Source organism: Crassostrea angulata, chromosome 2 (genome assembly GCF_025612915.1).
Source record: "Crassostrea angulata isolate pt1a10 chromosome 2, ASM2561291v2, whole genome shotgun sequence".
Taxonomy (NCBI): Eukaryota; Metazoa; Mollusca; class Bivalvia; order Ostreida; family Ostreidae; genus Magallana; species Magallana angulata.
In genome coordinates this window covers 52,605,101-52,622,554 of record NC_069112.1, presented here as the reverse complement: position 1 = coordinate 52,622,554, position 17,454 = coordinate 52,605,101, and the positions used below count along the sequence as shown (strand labels likewise).

General features: G+C 33.0%; 1 protein-coding gene and 1 long non-coding RNA gene across 2 annotated transcripts; one reads left to right on the top strand and one right to left on the bottom strand.

Moving 5' to 3' along the window:
* Window positions 1–1,179: 1,179 nt before the first annotated feature.
* On the top strand, window positions 1,180–2,534 carry LOC128173402 (uncharacterized). Its single transcript, XR_008242500.1, has 3 exons — window positions 1,180–1,521; window positions 1,702–1,806; window positions 2,224–2,534. It is a non-coding gene; the product is annotated as an uncharacterized LOC128173402 (long non-coding RNA).
* Window positions 2,535–8,570: 6,036 nt separating this feature from the next.
* LOC128173362 (uncharacterized) lies at window positions 8,571–10,665 on the bottom strand. Its single transcript, XM_052839044.1, has one exon. It carries the CDS (start codon window positions 10,655–10,657, stop codon window positions 9,989–9,991), a length of 669 nt encoding a protein of 222 aa, XP_052695004.1. The 5' UTR covers window positions 10,658–10,665; the 3' UTR covers window positions 8,571–9,988.
* Window positions 10,666–17,454: the final 6,789 nt, after the last annotated feature.

Genomic DNA, 17,454 nt, shown 5'->3' with positions numbered 1-17,454 from the left:
GTGTGTTCTTGTAACGGAGGCGAATCGACATGACACCTCATAAACAATGGCGGACTCCTCGAAACTCGGAGTGTAGTAACGGTAGTTGTCTGAGTTTAAACAGCTATCAAAAATTCATTGTTGGAAGTTCTCAACGGAATATTTACGTAACGGATTCGTAACTTCTTAGAATGAATCGCTTTCAAATGTGTACAACAGTAATGCCTTTTACAAGAAACCGCAAAGGTTCTAAACTCGACGGGGGGTCCAAATTTCAACCGAATGTGCTCGGAACATTTTCTCTGTCGTTCTCCCAGGAACAGACGCACTTCGTCTTGTGTGTATTTATGCTTCTATGATAGACTGACAACCGACCACGTCTTTAATAAACATGATATACTTCAAACAAGTCGGAAATCAACGTATACTAAATCTTTTTTCCAAAGAAATATGCAAATTTTTAAATTATTTCACTTTTTCAGTTTAGTTTACAAGATTTTTACAACATAAAACAGCCAAAATGTATCATCTGCAAAGACTGATTATTCACTGATAAATTATGTAATTTTTTTAAAAATATGAATTGAACAATGAAGAAATTAAGCGTCAAATTTAGGATCTAGTAATGAGCATTTGATCATGATGTCTGAGACCTTAGTTGTTGTCAATGAATTTACATGTTTCTTAGAATTGAATAAATAATGAAACTATAATATATTGCATCTTTCTTTTTCAAAATTAAAGATGCCACATTTATATAGGTGTTTGCATGAATATTCATGAATGTTCATGAAGACTGTGTTTTAATATTAATATTTTAAGATGTATAATTTTTTTTAAAAAAGATAATGTTCTGAATACTAAAGTAAACTATGTTATTTATAAAAGTATTTGAAATTAATTATATATTTCGTAAATTAGAACTTCATGAAAATTCATGAATGTTCAATACCTAGAACTATTGAATACCAGGTATTTCCTGTATTCTTGTATATTCATAATTTGTTCATGAATTACATTTTAAGAATATATTCATGAATAAAATTCATGAACCACCTTTATGAACCAGTTATGAACCAGTCATGAATACATCATGAAACTTCATGAACGGTTCATTAAAGTTCTTAAAAGCATGAATTTCATCTCGCAGGGGTAAGCTGTATCAGCACGTTGTCAGTGTGCTAAACAATATCTATTTAAGGTGGAAGGCTACATCGTCACAACATGTCTGACTTCCGTTCGAAACGCCATTGTGTTCCGGATTGATAACATTATGTCGTGGTACAAAATAGCTATACACCGTTTAATTGAACTCTTCTAACTAAGGAGATAAGATAGGAAATCACCAAAACGCTTAGAAAATATGTCAATTTTCTTCCTGTTTAAAGCTTTTAACTAACTTTGATTATCGGCTGTTTTGTACGGAAAACGTGGAATCTAAATAATATACAGTTTCCCTGCTCTGCTGCTATATTGGCAATACATTTTTGTCATGTCATCTGCAACAGACGATCATACATATGTGACGGATTATCGATATAGGTAAGCAGATGTCAAATTTTCATTTAAACTATATATGTATGATGAATATGAAACGAAAGTACCGTAGTACGATCTCTTGAATTGATTCTAACTTTCCAAATTAAAAAAAACATTTGCAGTAAAAGACTTTCATTGAAATTTTGACATTAAACTAATGTATTTTGATTAACATAAATACAGCTAGGTAGCAATAGCAGTGGAAGCCCGGATTTGCAAGCCAAATGAGGGAAAAGGAGCATGTTTTTCATTTCCACACATGCATGTGTATCACTATGGACATCTAATGTATGTATTAATATGCGTATGGTTGTTGTTTATAATTGCTATTGTATATAAAAAAGTAAAAGGCAATTTATAATATAATTAACTACTTATATTTTGTTTTAAAGAGTTAAATATATATAATGCATTCATCAAAAGTATAATTTTTCAGCTTCAAACATTATCAGAAGCACTACTAATCTTATATCTACATATTTAGCATAGACTTGTTCCTTTTTTTAATTTTTCTTCGTGATTTTTCTTAATTAAAAAATTGATCCCAAGATATTTGAGACCATGTAAAATAAAGAAAGACAACTCTTAAACAGGATCTTTCATACCAAGATTTTTGCAATAATTAAGTATTTCCTTTAATTTTTCAATTTCATTCAATTTCTTTTTTTCATCCCATTGACCGGAGAATATTGTTTATATTTTCAGGCTTTTGTGGGATTTTGTCCAGCAGTTTGCCTTAAAAGAATTTTTTTTATATTTTAGTTTCATATTTATGTGGATTCCAATAAAAATCATACAAACTTTATTCATGATTTTTTTGTTTTTCATTTCTAAACTTAATAACATTTCACTTTCATAAGAATTTTAAAACAGAAATGTTTAAAATTTTGATAAATAAGGGGTTATCTGGAACCAGACTGATATTTTAAAAATTCTCTAGAAAATAGTGTACTGTATTTTGAGGTCTATTATTGTTGAATACTGTGCCTAGTATTGGTAACAAATACATGCAACAAAAATCTGCTACACTTATTTGGTGTAGAGATCCACCTTAAATCTAAGTAATCTGAAAATTATTTTTGTTTTAAAAACACATTGCTAAGATGCTTAGTCTCGTCCACATTCTCAGGCAATATAAGTGAATCATTTGTGGGAAAGAGTCCTGTTCTTTCCCTAGAGTCTGCTATATATATATGTGTTTTATTGAATCGTCTCGTACAGATATCATTATTTGTGAAGAAACGTTCTTAGCCAGCTGGAAAAATTTCTAACTTATGGGTCAATGTCAAACAAAATTCTTTGATTTTTTTTTTCATTCTATTGTCCATTATTTAAGCAGGGCCCTTTGAGATGATGACCAACTCAATGTTGTCTAGTTATTAATGTATATCGTACAACTACAGATGCAAGTTCAACTCCCATGAGTACTTTCAGTACTTTGGTTATAATAAAGATTGATTGGCGCTTGCTGTGTTTGATAAAAAATGCGCCTATGATGATTATATAGAAAGTTTCTCAAAATAAACTGCAAATGCAAAAAACAACATGCAAAGAATCAAACTAAAGATAGCCTTTTAAGATCTGCATTTGCTTTCATGTATATAGTACAGTACATTTAGTATACATGTTCTTTTCATCAATCGCCTTGGCAAAAATGCACAAAAATAGTACAATATTGTTCTAAGGAACAGGGGTGACCAGAAGTTAGACAACAGATGTATATACTAAGCTCCAAAGAATCTCCGAATAATTGATAATAAATGACTAACTAAGGTGGCATGGGACAGTTCTTTTGATACATTTTATTGTAGCTAGGAGATGTGTGTCTTCGGAACTCTGGTACTAAAGTTTCCTCAGTTCCCATATAGCACAAACACTTTTAATTCACTCTTTATTAGGCCAATCACCAATTTCTGAAGAAAATTACTTGTCAAAACCTGGAAAATTTTCTACATACCGATTTTTATGAGATTTTGACCCTTTCATATTTTGACAATTTTTCATGATTTTTCAGCTTTTTAGACCTCCCCCAGCCAATTCCCTGCAAATGGTTGCACATCACATGTCAGAAACTTACTGGAGTATAGTTTACAATGTCCCATTGTACCCTCATTGTACGAATAACTCCTCATACAGTTTTCAAGATAGGAAGTTATTCTTTTGCAGATCAGTTGTACATATATCAGAGGTGTGCATATTGCTAGGATTTTGGTTTCTGATTATTTATGAAAAAAATACTAGCTTTTGAACTTAGTCATTTTTTGGCAAAATATTGCATAAAGGGTACCCCCATTGTACGGATAACTCCTCCTACAGTTCTCAAGATAGGAAGTTGTTTTTTTTTTTTGCAGATCAATTGTACATATATCAGAGGTGTGCATATTGCTAGGACTTTGATTTCCGATAATTTATCGAAAAAATTCTAGCTTTTGAACTTGGTCATTTTTTGGCAAAATATTGCATATAGGGTACCCTCATTGTACGGATAGCCCCTCATACAGTTCTCAAGATAGGAAGTTGTTTTTTTGCAGATCAATTGTACATATATCAGAGGTGTGCATATTGCTAGGATTTTGATTTCTGATTATTTATGAAAAAAATACTAGCTTTTGAACTTAAAAATATTGCATATAGGGTAATCCATTTCACTGGATATGGGTTGACATGGATTATGGATACAGTTTACATTAAAGAAAACCCGGTTTGCTGTCACATTGACAGCTTTTCACTTGTATTTGGCTTCCTTTAGATAAACTGAATTTTTTATTCAGGTTGAACAAACTAACCATATATGAATCAAAACCAGATAAAACACATCAGCATGTTAACCAGTCGTCTTTTTCCGCAGCAATAACAGTTCTCACGTGATTTTATGGGATTTACGCTTGGAGTTTTGATGGGTTTGATAACGTGAATGTCAGTCTAAATAATCGATCTTACCTCGTCTTATAACTAAAACATCATTTAAGAAAATGAGGTATAATGGAAAATTCATATTTAACGCCCTCATTATGTTTAAAAAAATGCGAATTCTTATATTCAGTGCAAGATCCGCTCCTGAATTATCATTGGCTGTCCCAAAATAAAACCGGTCAAGGTCAGTAAAGATGGCGGACAGATTTAACTTGCGTAGTTGACATACACGAAAAAATAACCGATATATGGACTATACTTTATACTATACTAATATTAGCAAAGCGATTGAAAAATATTTTATTTCATCAATAAGTATATATTTTCTGCAGATATTAGAAGATACCAATACGGGAGAGATTATACGCAAGGCAAAACATTGTCCGATGACATCAGGGAATTAGTCATCACATGTTTGTGTATATGCTAGACAATATAAGCAATGAACGCGCATGTCTATTCTTATACATTCACTTAGCGAAAAAAAGTGAATTTTTTATCTGGGTATAATTTTAATTGATTGAATCGGAATTTGAATTCTTCTCTATGAATAAACCTTGATTCAACAATGGCCCCACATGATTTCAGACTTGTGACTCTCAGAATTGGCGCGCCCCAGCTATTAAAGTTTGACGAACGATATCTATTTATATGTCTACCCTCTGTACAATAAAATCAATTTCATAATCAAAGTCAGTTGGTTATAGTATAGAGGGTAGACATAGATAGCGTTTGTTATTGACAAAATTAGCTGGCGAGCGCCTATGATTCTCTGAAGACATCAAGCAATGTTTTGCCTTGCGAATAATCTTTCCCGTACTGTGATCTTCTCATATCTGCTGATTATTTACTTATTGATAAAATAGTACAGTTTCAATGCAATGTTTTCTCAAACGTCCGCGTCATTTCTCCCGCCAATTCAAATGTTTTGACTGTAACAGGTGAAACTGACGTAAGCTGTAATTTCCAATATCGCCAGTTAATGTTCTGCGGTCTTAAGACGAAAAGTACATGTATTCGCCTAATTATGCTCTATGGATTATTAAAAATATAACAAAACACATCGATGGTATATCAATTAACTTTAATGAAAATGGCTAGAAAGCAATTGTACTTTACAAGCAAATAATTATGGAACAAGCTATTATGTATATCGAAAGCATTTGTTTCTTTAACTAAGTTAAATCTGTACATCTAACATTGTATCATAGCTGCGCTGGAATATTTGGTCGTTGGATAAAGCTTTACAAGGTTTTGTTTGGCTTTTTATTTTATTTTTATTGTTGTGTAGATTGAACTTTATGAGAAAGTCAATTACGTAAATATTAACCTCAACTATCTTTTCAGTAAAAAACAAAACAATTTATATAAAACATGAATATTCAAATGCAATATAATCAATAAGTTAAGTAAACGTTAGATTTGCAATGACAGTAGTCATTCCAATTTAATAGTATAAATTTGTTTTCCTTTGAACTGAAATGTCACACTTTCATGGGTTTTAACGTAGCACTTGATTGCCTCATATATTTCTATCTTGGTTCTGTGAGAATTATTATTAGGCATTTCGACATTTCATATTATTTTACTCATTTAATACAGAAACCGCATGCCGTAGGTTCTTAAAATATTAAGAGTAGTTGCCCTTTGCAATTCTTTAAAATTAGAGTAGTTGTCCTTAGAATATTGACGTCACATACGAGGGTTGTCCCAAAATAGCGTAGACAAGTGGCGTTATTCAGTTAATCGAAGACAGAGGAAGATGAAATTTGTGCCACAATGGGTTCAAGATATTTGCATTCAAATAATGTTTTAAAATCAAATATTGTTTGAGATTAAATTAGTGAAATGAAAACATTTTAGATCAAAAATTCAACATGCGGCGCAATGTCAAAAACAAAAAGTTAAAATCAACATAATGAAAAAAAAATTGCGAGGAAAAATACTTTTTAAATGACAAAATTCAAATAAAACATACCTTTATATTTGATAATAATTCTATTAGTTACTCAGAAAATGTTTGGGCTATAACAAAACTTTTAAATATTATATAGCGCGTTTTGTGACAAGTTAAAAGTTATCTCGTAATAAAATGATGATTTCATCAGCGCTTAAGGCTGCGAAGCAGTAACTTATACAATTTTGTAAAAACCATGAAATAAATCCTAAGCGGCTTTGGAAGTAAATAAAATTAACAAAATCGATTAGAAATTTGTTTTGTGAATAAGTAGTTAAACAACATTGAAAATAGTTGAACAAGTATGATGACAATAAGTGAAAAAAAGAAACCCCGAACGATATCAATGAACGTGAAAATGCAGAATGACACATTTCGGTAAGACAGACGTTAGATAACAAGTAAAACAGGACAAGTTTGGAGCCGACAGATCGTTTGTACTTAGAAAATAAAACGTAATACGATGTGAAGGGTTTAGCAACAACGTAAAACTGGATTTTTTTTTCGACGTCGCACACTGCGCCGCCTGACAAAACTTGTTGTAAATAATTATTAATTTTCTCGAGAAATAAATAAAGTACAGATTTGAATTTTTCAGTATTGTTTGCCAAAGGGTCATTGAAGAAAACATAGAAGTCTAATGAAATTGAAGTGAACAGATTATAAATTATGTGTCCTGTCTACATTATTTTGGGACAACCCTCGTAGTTGTGTCTGGACTTTGCTTGACCATCTATGAGATTGATTCACCCAGTATATTTCTATAGTCAGTCAATAACAAATCTAACAGGTAATAGCTTTAAATACCTCTTGTAACAGTTGTTACTCTGTGTATATATTCCAAGTTTAGAGCTTCTGATCTCTTTTAACGCTAATTCAGTTATCCCCGTAACGGCCCTCTGTTCATATATTTTTACTTAGTCTACCCTATGTATATCTAGGTAACTAAGTCATAGCAATGCACGTGTATATAAGTACAATGATATCTTTATAATTTTAAATTTAGTAATATACATGCAACAATATTTATTTACAAATAAAAGTTCTTGCTATAAAAATAGTCTAGTATAGCGATATTAAGTCGAGATTGGGCTCGGAATTACAAAAGTAAACGATGAAATTACCCGGTAAAAGCTAGACAAAAGCAATGTTTGGTGCATTTTCCTATACAATTTACATTACAATGGGACTATCCACAAATCAACCCATCACCCTAGATATATTTAGAAAGTCAAGGTCACTAACAGTGACGAATTATTATCTATTTTGTCTGATTCTGTGTAATAACGAGCGTTGAAGAGAGAGAGGGAAATGTTGGGTCAAAAATCAACTGAGCTCAATCAGGGCTGTAAGGAAAACATCGTAACATTGTTACAGGGTGGTAAAAGCTTTGGTGAAGTTGCATGTTTGTTGGAAATACCTAAATACACTGTAAATAGTGTGTGGAAAAAATTTAGAATACACTGTTGAAAATAAACACAGGAGTGGACGCATTAGTGGATGAGCGTGCAGCACGGAGACTTGTTAGACAGACTCGGGTGGATAGGAAACGGTCTCTATCAGATGTGTAAAGTAAGTTTAAGGAGAACAACAATGCTAGTGTGTCATCAAAAGCAATGTGGCGTAGTTTGAAACGTTATGGTTACAGAAGTTGTGTATCTTAAAAGAAAGTACGAATTCGGATGGCAAATCGTGTGAAACGAGTGCGATAACTTTGGTGTGCAAGTAAAAGAACTTGGACCGTTGATAATAACTAGAACAAGAGGCCCATGGGGCCACATCGCTCCCCTGAGCAACAATGGGCGTTCAAAAGACATTGTTCCATATGGTCCCTCGGTAGAATAACAAAAAATAAATATTGTAAAGTATTCGAATTTTACACTTATTTTTGCATACACGTAGTCTTTGACATTGTACCTTCATGAAATACTAATTTTTACCAGAATAAGAAAATCCTACGCAAGATATAAAACTAAACATTTGGTAGGGGTACACTGTTAAGTTGTTAACTTCCAATTCCCTATATTTTCGTTCTGCCCCCCCCCCCCCCCCCCACACACACACTTTGTAAAGCGATCATATAGAGAGCATATAGGTACATGTTTTCATCAACTACTTACTAGTTATTGTTTTGTTTTTTTAAATATAATAGTTATTGTTTTTTATTTAAAAAAATCCTACATGTATAGATGTGAAAAAAAAAATTGTACTTCAATGTGCTCAATTCCTCAAATTAAAAACATTCAAAAATTTAATTTGTCTTCTCCATTATAATTAAATGACTGCTATTTACCTCGCGTACAATCCAGGATAATTTTCCGCTGTGATATTTTCTTAGGAATAGCAATAATTACTCTATCCCCGCAACAGAAATGTGCAGGAACTATGGAAACTTTTTTAAAGATGTCGTTTTTATTTACTCGTGTCTGAAAAACTATCAAAATTGATGTAAATTTCACATTATTTATTGTATAAAGAGGGGGCCCCCAGAGAGTAGGTATATACATAATATCATTCTTTTATTTTGTTTGTACAAGTATTTAACATACTATAATTCATATAGAATTTCTAATGTTCAACCAAAATTTCAGTGTCAATCGTAGAATTTTAAGCAAGATACAGAGCTCACAGTTCGCCTAGGTTTGAGTCATATTTAGACTTTAGACTCGGTAGTTCTTGAGAAGAAGATTTTTAAAAATGCACCCCCTTTTTTTCTACAGTTTCAAGGTTTACTCCGCTTTTAATACAGATCGGACTTTTATTTCTGCAATTTATATCTGCCTTCCCATAAGGATGCTTTGTGCCAAATTTGGTTGAAATTGGATAAGCGGTTTTAGAGAAGAAGTTCAAAATGTAAAAAGTTTACAGACGGACGACAGACAAAATGTGATCAGAATAGATCACTTGAGCTTTTAGCTCAGGTGAGCTAAATAAGTAATGTTCTCTGATGAAAATGAATTTGTCATTGGAAAATACTGTAGGGTTTTCAAGACATTTCCCCGATAACTATTTATGGATGATAATGAATCCGTTCACCTTTCTCATCTTTCCACAGCTTACAAAAATTAACAACATCCCAGAGTGGCAGCACAAAATATAAAGATAACACATTGTTTCTTCATTTTATCGATCTTTCTCATACTTTTAGATGTTTCAATTTATTTGTGCAATCCAAATAGTACAAAAAATATGTTTTATTACCGGCATTTGTTTTTGATAAACAAAATGGCCACCGTCATCGTGCGAATACTTTAGCCCACAGTTTTTACCAATGAGACACCATCAAACAGTCATTAAAACCTAGATACTTAATCAAACGGTATTATACTTATCAGAATTTTGATCATATCTGGCAAAACCGTAGAAACAAGTGCAGTAGCAACGTTTACTCCACAACTCCATCCCTTTTTCTTTAAAGAAAATTTCCGCCAATTTTTTGATAAAAAATTGTTTCTCTCTTCTTTTGAAAGATAAAAGCGATATATTTGTACTGACGTCACTGAACCATACTTGTACAATACTTTAAATCAAATACACTTCGTCTTAAATGATCTTTGATTTGACACGGACACGAAAGCCACTGAAGCTACATTCAGCTTTTTAATAATATTTTTTAATTCCGTTCCATGGATCAACATTTTCTTTTAAGTGAATAAGATCATTTTTAATGTTAATGTCTTCTGTTTTTCGGCTTCTATCATGGTTTTTCGCCTTGTTCTTGGGGTCCGTGATCTTGGTTTCAGCGTACGTTATCATTCTTTGCTGACAATCTTCAGTCAAGCCCATGACTTCGTGTAGTTCTCTCCAGACATCCTCAGTAAAAGCTTCTATTTTGCAGCGGTTATCTTCCAGATTCATCAGATCCCTCAGTCCTTTGTAATTATCTACATGTTCGTCTTTATCAATGTTTTTCATATGTCGTTCGTTTTGCGTATCAGCTTTGTCTTGACAAGACCTCCGTCTTATGTTGTACAAGTGAGTGATATATAAAGTCAAATGAATATCCTCATTTTCTTCTAAGTAATCTTTAAATTCATTAGCACAAGCAGCACAAGGGGAGTTGTTTATATAAACAGTAACCTTTTTTTGTAGCAGTCTCATGTCTTTCAGAATATCCACCAGTTGCTTTTCTGCATGTTTTCCTTCGTCATTTCCTATTATTATAGGCTCAGGCACACCGTCTATTTTACAGACCAAGTATGTTGTTTTTGCAAGACTTCCTCCACGTTCACTGTATCCGTATCCGTGATTTAAAACGGTGTTCCACATAGTATCTAGTTTTTCTAAAAAAAAAAAAACCAAAAAAAAAAACTTATTAATCTAAAATCAGATGATCAAAAAATTTAAGTCCCATATAATTTATACCTAATTGATTCAGCATAACGCAAAATATAGCAATTACTTTCAAATAATACCAAGTGTAAATGAAGACATTAGATAGATAAAACACAAAAGTTCACCACGTGATTGTGATCAGAATGCTGAAGGACGTTGGATCCTGTGATCAAAAGTCTTAAAAAAAATTTCTAAGGTATTTTTAAAAAAGCTACACACATAGCTTAATCAAAGTTAAAGACAAGATGTTGGGGTCTATTATAAAATATAAGTTAATTTGCCAATATTTGTCGATAAGAATATTAAAAAAAAAATTTCGTTACAAAATCAAGATATCCTAATGCACAAACGATCTGGAAATTTTGTTGAAACTGAAAATAAGGAAGCTAAAGTGACGATACTCTAAAAAAAAACGGAGGTATAAAAATGTTTATTTTCCTCTTAAAAACCTTCCGCCACAAAATAGTCTTATTATATTAACTCTGTAAATATGTAATTTTCCATTACTATTTCATTTAAGTAACCCCTTGACTTCTATTTACTGTGAACATGAAATGGACAAATAAATTATTGCGTGATCTAAATTCAAATGGCATTAATAATCCACGGTGATAATTGGAACACACACCTTAAAGTTTAAATCCCAACCGATGCGAAGGTGAATCTTCTATCATATAATCAAAACTATACACAAGGTGTCTTGACCTGTGGATAGCACTCTCTAACAAATTACAGTGCATGAAAAAATTGTCAAGAAATAGTCACGCGAACAATAAAAATGTCAAACTACTATTCCCTTCCTCAGGGCGCAATATTGTTAAAAATGGTAAAATAGGATTATAACAAGAATAGAATTCCTGGATCCCCCGCCGGTCAAGCAGTATACTATTATCGACCAAGGCTGATTTAGGAAGTCCCATAACTCCAACAAAAAGTATCGACAAATGCTGATTTTCAAACTTGACCAAAGTATTAGTGGTATAAACATTTGGTATAAATTTAATGAAAATCCGTCAAAATTTGTAGGCATGAGAGCGCTTACAAGGTTAATTTTTGGATAAAACGGAGTCATTATTGTGGTCAAAGTCCCATAACTCCAACAAAAAGTATCGACAAATGCTGATTTTCAAACTTGACCAAAGTATTAGTGGTAAAAACATTTGGTATAAATTGAATGAAAATCTGTCTAAATTTGTAGCCATGAGAGCGCTTACAAGGTCAATTTTTTGGATAAAACGGAGTCATTATTGTGGTCAAAGTCCCATAACTCCAACAAAAAGTATCGACCAATGCTGGTTTTCGAAATTGACCAAGGTAATAGTGGTATAAACATTTGGTATAAATTGAATGAAAATCTGTCAAAATGTGTAGGCATGAGAGCGCTTACAAAAAAGTGTGACGGACGGACGCCCGGCATTTCTATGTCCCCGCTCCGCGTTGCGGCGGGGGACAAATAAGGGTACATGTAAAGTGCAAAATCGGAACAAAACAAACGAATCCGAACGAAACTAATCCAACCGAAACAAAACTATTAGTCGATACAAAATGAAACCAACGAAACAGTTTTTAACAAAACCAAACATAACTAGTAGACTAATTGTTCATGGAACAATTAGGAGGTCTTTACACCATTCATTTGCCCTCTTGTTTTGTTCAAATCATTTGCGGGACATCTGTAAATGTGAAGGGGAAAAAAAATGGTTCCGCACAGTGGTATCGATCCGAGTGCCCTTAGATTCCTAGGCGAGAGTGTTTCCACTACGCTATTTCGCTCGTTATCTGATCGGAGGTAAAATATGTAGAGTTGTGTAGTGAATTTGGATGATGATAGAAAGAAGAGATGAAGCATTCTTCTGTCCATCTAAAATTGATACCCAACGCTGAGGAATCTTTAGAATAGATAGGGGCTTAGCGATTGGTTGGGAGGGCAGTATTTGTTCACCAGTTTATTAATAAAAATCAGTGCCGCTTGTAAACAATGTGGCCGGATAACGTCGACTAAGAAATCAACAGGCCAGGTCAAACCAGGTCGCCAGCGGGTATTTGAAGGTGTGGGAACATTTGTTGGAACTCAGCTGATGCGAATTCTCCTTGTGAGTTGAAGTGCACGTGCTTAGAAATCGATTAACTGTCATGCATTCGTGGATTACAAGTACGGAAAATCGGAACTGAATTAAGGCCAGTCATGTATTTCAGCCAAGTCGGAAAATAAACAAACTGAAAAAAAATGTAAATTAAATTCATCTAAAATCGGGGTCTGGGAAGCAAGAGTTATCTTTCGTTGCACTTCAACACAAGTCGTCACAGGTTGCTGATAGAAATGTAAACACAGATTTTCAGTGAAATTTGAGCATGAATTTATTAGATACAAATATCGAAGCGTTGAAATTTCGTTTCTCGGGACGATGGTTCGATGCCGCTGAGGTGGATAACTTTCTTAAATAGGGTTTATTTCGTTTGAAATTTGGCAGGCAATTAGATTCAGGTGTGAGAAACAGTCCCATGAATTTTCGCCGAGTTCTACAGAGTTTTACTGGAGCTGGAATTTTTATTTGGAGGCGTAGTCTAAAACGCGGTCTGGAGTCAAATGGCAGACAGTGTTTCACCTTTTCAAAAAATTCTGACAAACGGTTGTAACACTTTTTTAGGTTTTATTTTAAAAGGGAATATTGAATTTCAAGTTCAAATATCGAGGGTCATGTTCATATAAAAATTCAATCCTTGTAAAAAAGAAGGGGAGGGGGGGGGGGGGGGCAAATTGTACATATAACTAAATCTGATATATATGTTGCATACACTTATTACTCATTAGTTCTAAGAGGTCAAGGTCAAAGTTCAAGGTAAGGTCAAAGGTCAAGTCAAACCTAAATATAAAGGGGTGGGGGTGTTTTAAAGAGCTAATTACACATATAAATGAATCTGAAATGTATATGTTTGATATACTTGTATCGCATCAGTCCCTAAGGACAAAGGTCAAGGTCAGGTCAAAGGTCAGGTCAAAGGTCAAGGTCAAACCTAAAAATAAAAAAGGGGGGGGGGGTGTTATTTTGTATTTGATAGTGAAATCAATGAAATTCAAAGGGGAATTACTGCCAGAAGGGCACGTTGGACCCTTTTGGGATCAATAGATTGAAGAAACTTCTAAGTGTGCTAAAGACATTGGTAAAAGTTACAAGTCTCTACCTGATATGGTTTCAGAGGAGTAGCGATAACAAGCGTATCGTACAAAAGGGGCAATAACTCGCTAACTATTACAAGGTGGGAGCTGAAGGGCTACATTTTGAAATGTCTTAAGACGTCCTACTACATCCTTGATAAAATTTCTCTATATCACCCTAAACAAAAGAGATACGAAAACTCATGAATACACAGATTTTCAGATGACCTTGATCTTTGACCTTGACCTTTGGTGCAGCCAAAAAGTTCCTGGAAGCCATCGCAAGTGGTTTCGCGGCTCTACCTTTAGTCGTTACATTTTTTTTTTCATGAGAATTAAAAAGTTTGAGAGGCAGTCGTTCTAAGAGGAGACTGCGAAACCTTCTGTCTTTCGGCGAGATGCAACTACACTTCTGACCGACATCATCCGCGAAGGTTTGCAACTTGCAAGTGTCGCGGCTTCAGAGGAGTAGCGATAACAAACTTTTACGTGCACGCGTCAATAGTAGCGAAACTCGAGGTGTTTTCAAGACGCAGGGTCAAATGCCCTTATCATTTTCCAAAAGCAGTAAGACGTGAATGAAAGCGTTTCGATAAGTCGCGAAACAAAAAATCATTTTTGCTTACGGAAGGAAAATAAAAAGAAACAGAACAATATCAATAGGCCTTTACACTGTGGTTTAAAGACCTAACTACAAATCAATATGATGACTACGTTTAAGATAGCCGTATACAATTTTTAAACCGCTTACCCGGTATTTGCAAAAGTTATATACTGGTGTAAGTAACTGATGTACACTCCTACATTTCTAATAATATATCGAGATCGGATATACGATGATATACGATATAAACAACAGTATTTCACTATCATAAAGTACATGTACCAGTATAATTATTTTGTACACTATGCATTGAATGGTACGATGTTCATATATATTGTAATCAATTCTTTCTCCTTTAACATATCTATGCTTTTAAATTAAGGCATTTCGCAAATAAGCGACACAATGTCTGCACCAGAGTACTTGCTTAGACCTTTAGTATTTCAACACATGTGTGATGATGTCCGTAAAAAATAATTGAATTTCTAAGTAATGAGTTATTATTGTGAAATTAATCAAAAACCTACTTTTATTTCCTGATATATCCAGCTGACTCTCAAACAGTGCATCTAATTCCTCGTCACCTGTAATATATTGATAAAATCTACTTAAACTGAGGATTTATATATATATATATATATATATATATATATATATATATATATATATATATATATATATATATATATATATATATATTTGTTTTGCCTCGGACTAGAATGTCGCGACGTCATTGGATGAAACGTGTCACGTGGCTGCCTTACAAATTTCTTTAAAAGGCAAGCGTAAAAATTTATAGCGCAACATGGCGGAGGTAACGTTATTTGAACTGATTTTCTACACAAACGTTTGTTTACATATCAAACTTTAGGTCCTCGACAAAACAAAACACTTATTAGGTTTGTTACTGACTGTTTAAAGAAATTTGTGGGGTCGGTAAAGTCCATAGAAGGCTCGGCTCCGCCTCGCCTTTTATTTTACCGACCCCAGATGTTATACAGATTATGTGGACATAAAGTATTTGAGAATAACCTTTAGGCAGACATCAAATTAAGGCAGACAAAAACGTGTCTTCCTGATTTTAAATGCAATAATAAACGTTGTTATTATTATTAATTAACTTTCTTTACCATTTTTATGCAATGACTAAACACAATTAATACATGGAAATACTTCTGTGTTTATTGTTTATTATTGGTCAGAATGAACCATTTAAAATGTTGAATGTATGTTTTCACAAATACGCAGCATACTCTTTAGGTTAACAATGTTTAACTTGATAAAAACCACACTTTTTAAGAGTATGCTTCATGTTTTTAAACCTTTTTTTTTATCAATTACTATCATGTTTTGTCAAATCCCATGCTTTTTTCCGAAAAAAAGTTATGACAAAAAAGTCGAAATGTTTGTCACCGTGCCAAGTCTGCATTTGAAATATATTTTTTGCCCAATAATGTACCTCGGTTTTTTACGATGGGTTGCGAGGGCTTCCGAACAAACTTTGAGTTACAGCAAGAGATGCGTAAGTAAGATCAAGCTTATATAGACTAGCTTATTAAGTTTTCATCATGTTTTCATGATATTTTTACTTTTTATTATTAAAATTCTTTTGTTGTCATACTCAATTCATGAAATATGACGACAAAGAACATGTTGAATTGAGGAAAACATTTCAAGGACTTGACAATTAAACAACAATTCATCAAAACTGATTACTAAATAATTAAATAAAAACAAAATATGTGCAGTTTTAAGTCAAGAGACAACTCATTCTATGAGATGCATGCATTTCAAGACAGTAGGTTTTACATGTTAGATAATATGACGTCATGGTTGATTTTGGCGTCACAACAAAATGATTTATTGTGAAATGAGCTAATCTAGTGTAACGGTAAAGAGATAACCTCATTTTCATAATAATTTTATGCATAATATGTATACTTTTCCAGCTAAAAGCAGTCCTAGAAAACGATATAAAGAAAAAAAAGGTCGGAACATTTATTAATGTAAACAAGCATGCCCCACTGTATTTTAACCTGATACCTAACATTATAGCGATGTTGACCATGTTGTCTCACTACTGTAATGTCGCAAGAGGTTGCTTGTTAAATTAAAGAATAAACCTAAATCATATTAAAAATTTGGATATTTATATTGTTTTGGTTCAAAATGGAGGGGTGGGGATGGTTATTTAGGAACTCTTCTGTTTATTGAGGTAATACTTTCTGGTTCACTGAATGGATGTTGAACCTCGTCCGAGTAAATATCTTGTAATTAATAACATTTTATCTTGAATTTCAATAATATAACTCATAACTTGAAAGTTTGTTCTAAATATGTATTATTATACTAGGCCCTATATGTATTATGTAGTGGAGATTTTGAATATTTTTGTGTAATTCGGTGTGTTGTGAATAAACGAGGCCAGTATGCATGGTATCATGATATGTGGTCAGTAATAATATCAGGCATCACTTGTATCATTTTTTTATCACTTCTAACAAATAAGTTATGTAAAATAGTGTCAAGTAATGTGTGTACATATTTTTGTATTATTACAATCCTTAATTATTACAATCCTTAGGTGCTTGTGGACTGGACCGTGCACTACCCCCCCCCCCTCCTTTCTAATTTTTTTCAATTTCTTTTATTAATTATCGTTAGTAACCCCTTATATATGTCTCCAGTCGAAAAACAAAAGAAATATCACGACTCTGTGGCATTTTATACTACACTCGTTTCCCCTTTATATAAAAAGAGAGAATGTTTATTAAACAAAATGTTGGTATTGATTATTTTATCTACACTGGAATAGTGGTTCTGTGAAAACGGCGCGAAATTGAAAAAACAGACCAGAGGAAAATCAGAAAATCAATATCTTTTTATCTAAGTCATTGACATATGAGTTTCTCCTTTTTCAGTGAAAGTATAACATTTGTCTTTTTTCATTTCAGTTCAAAAATAAAACTT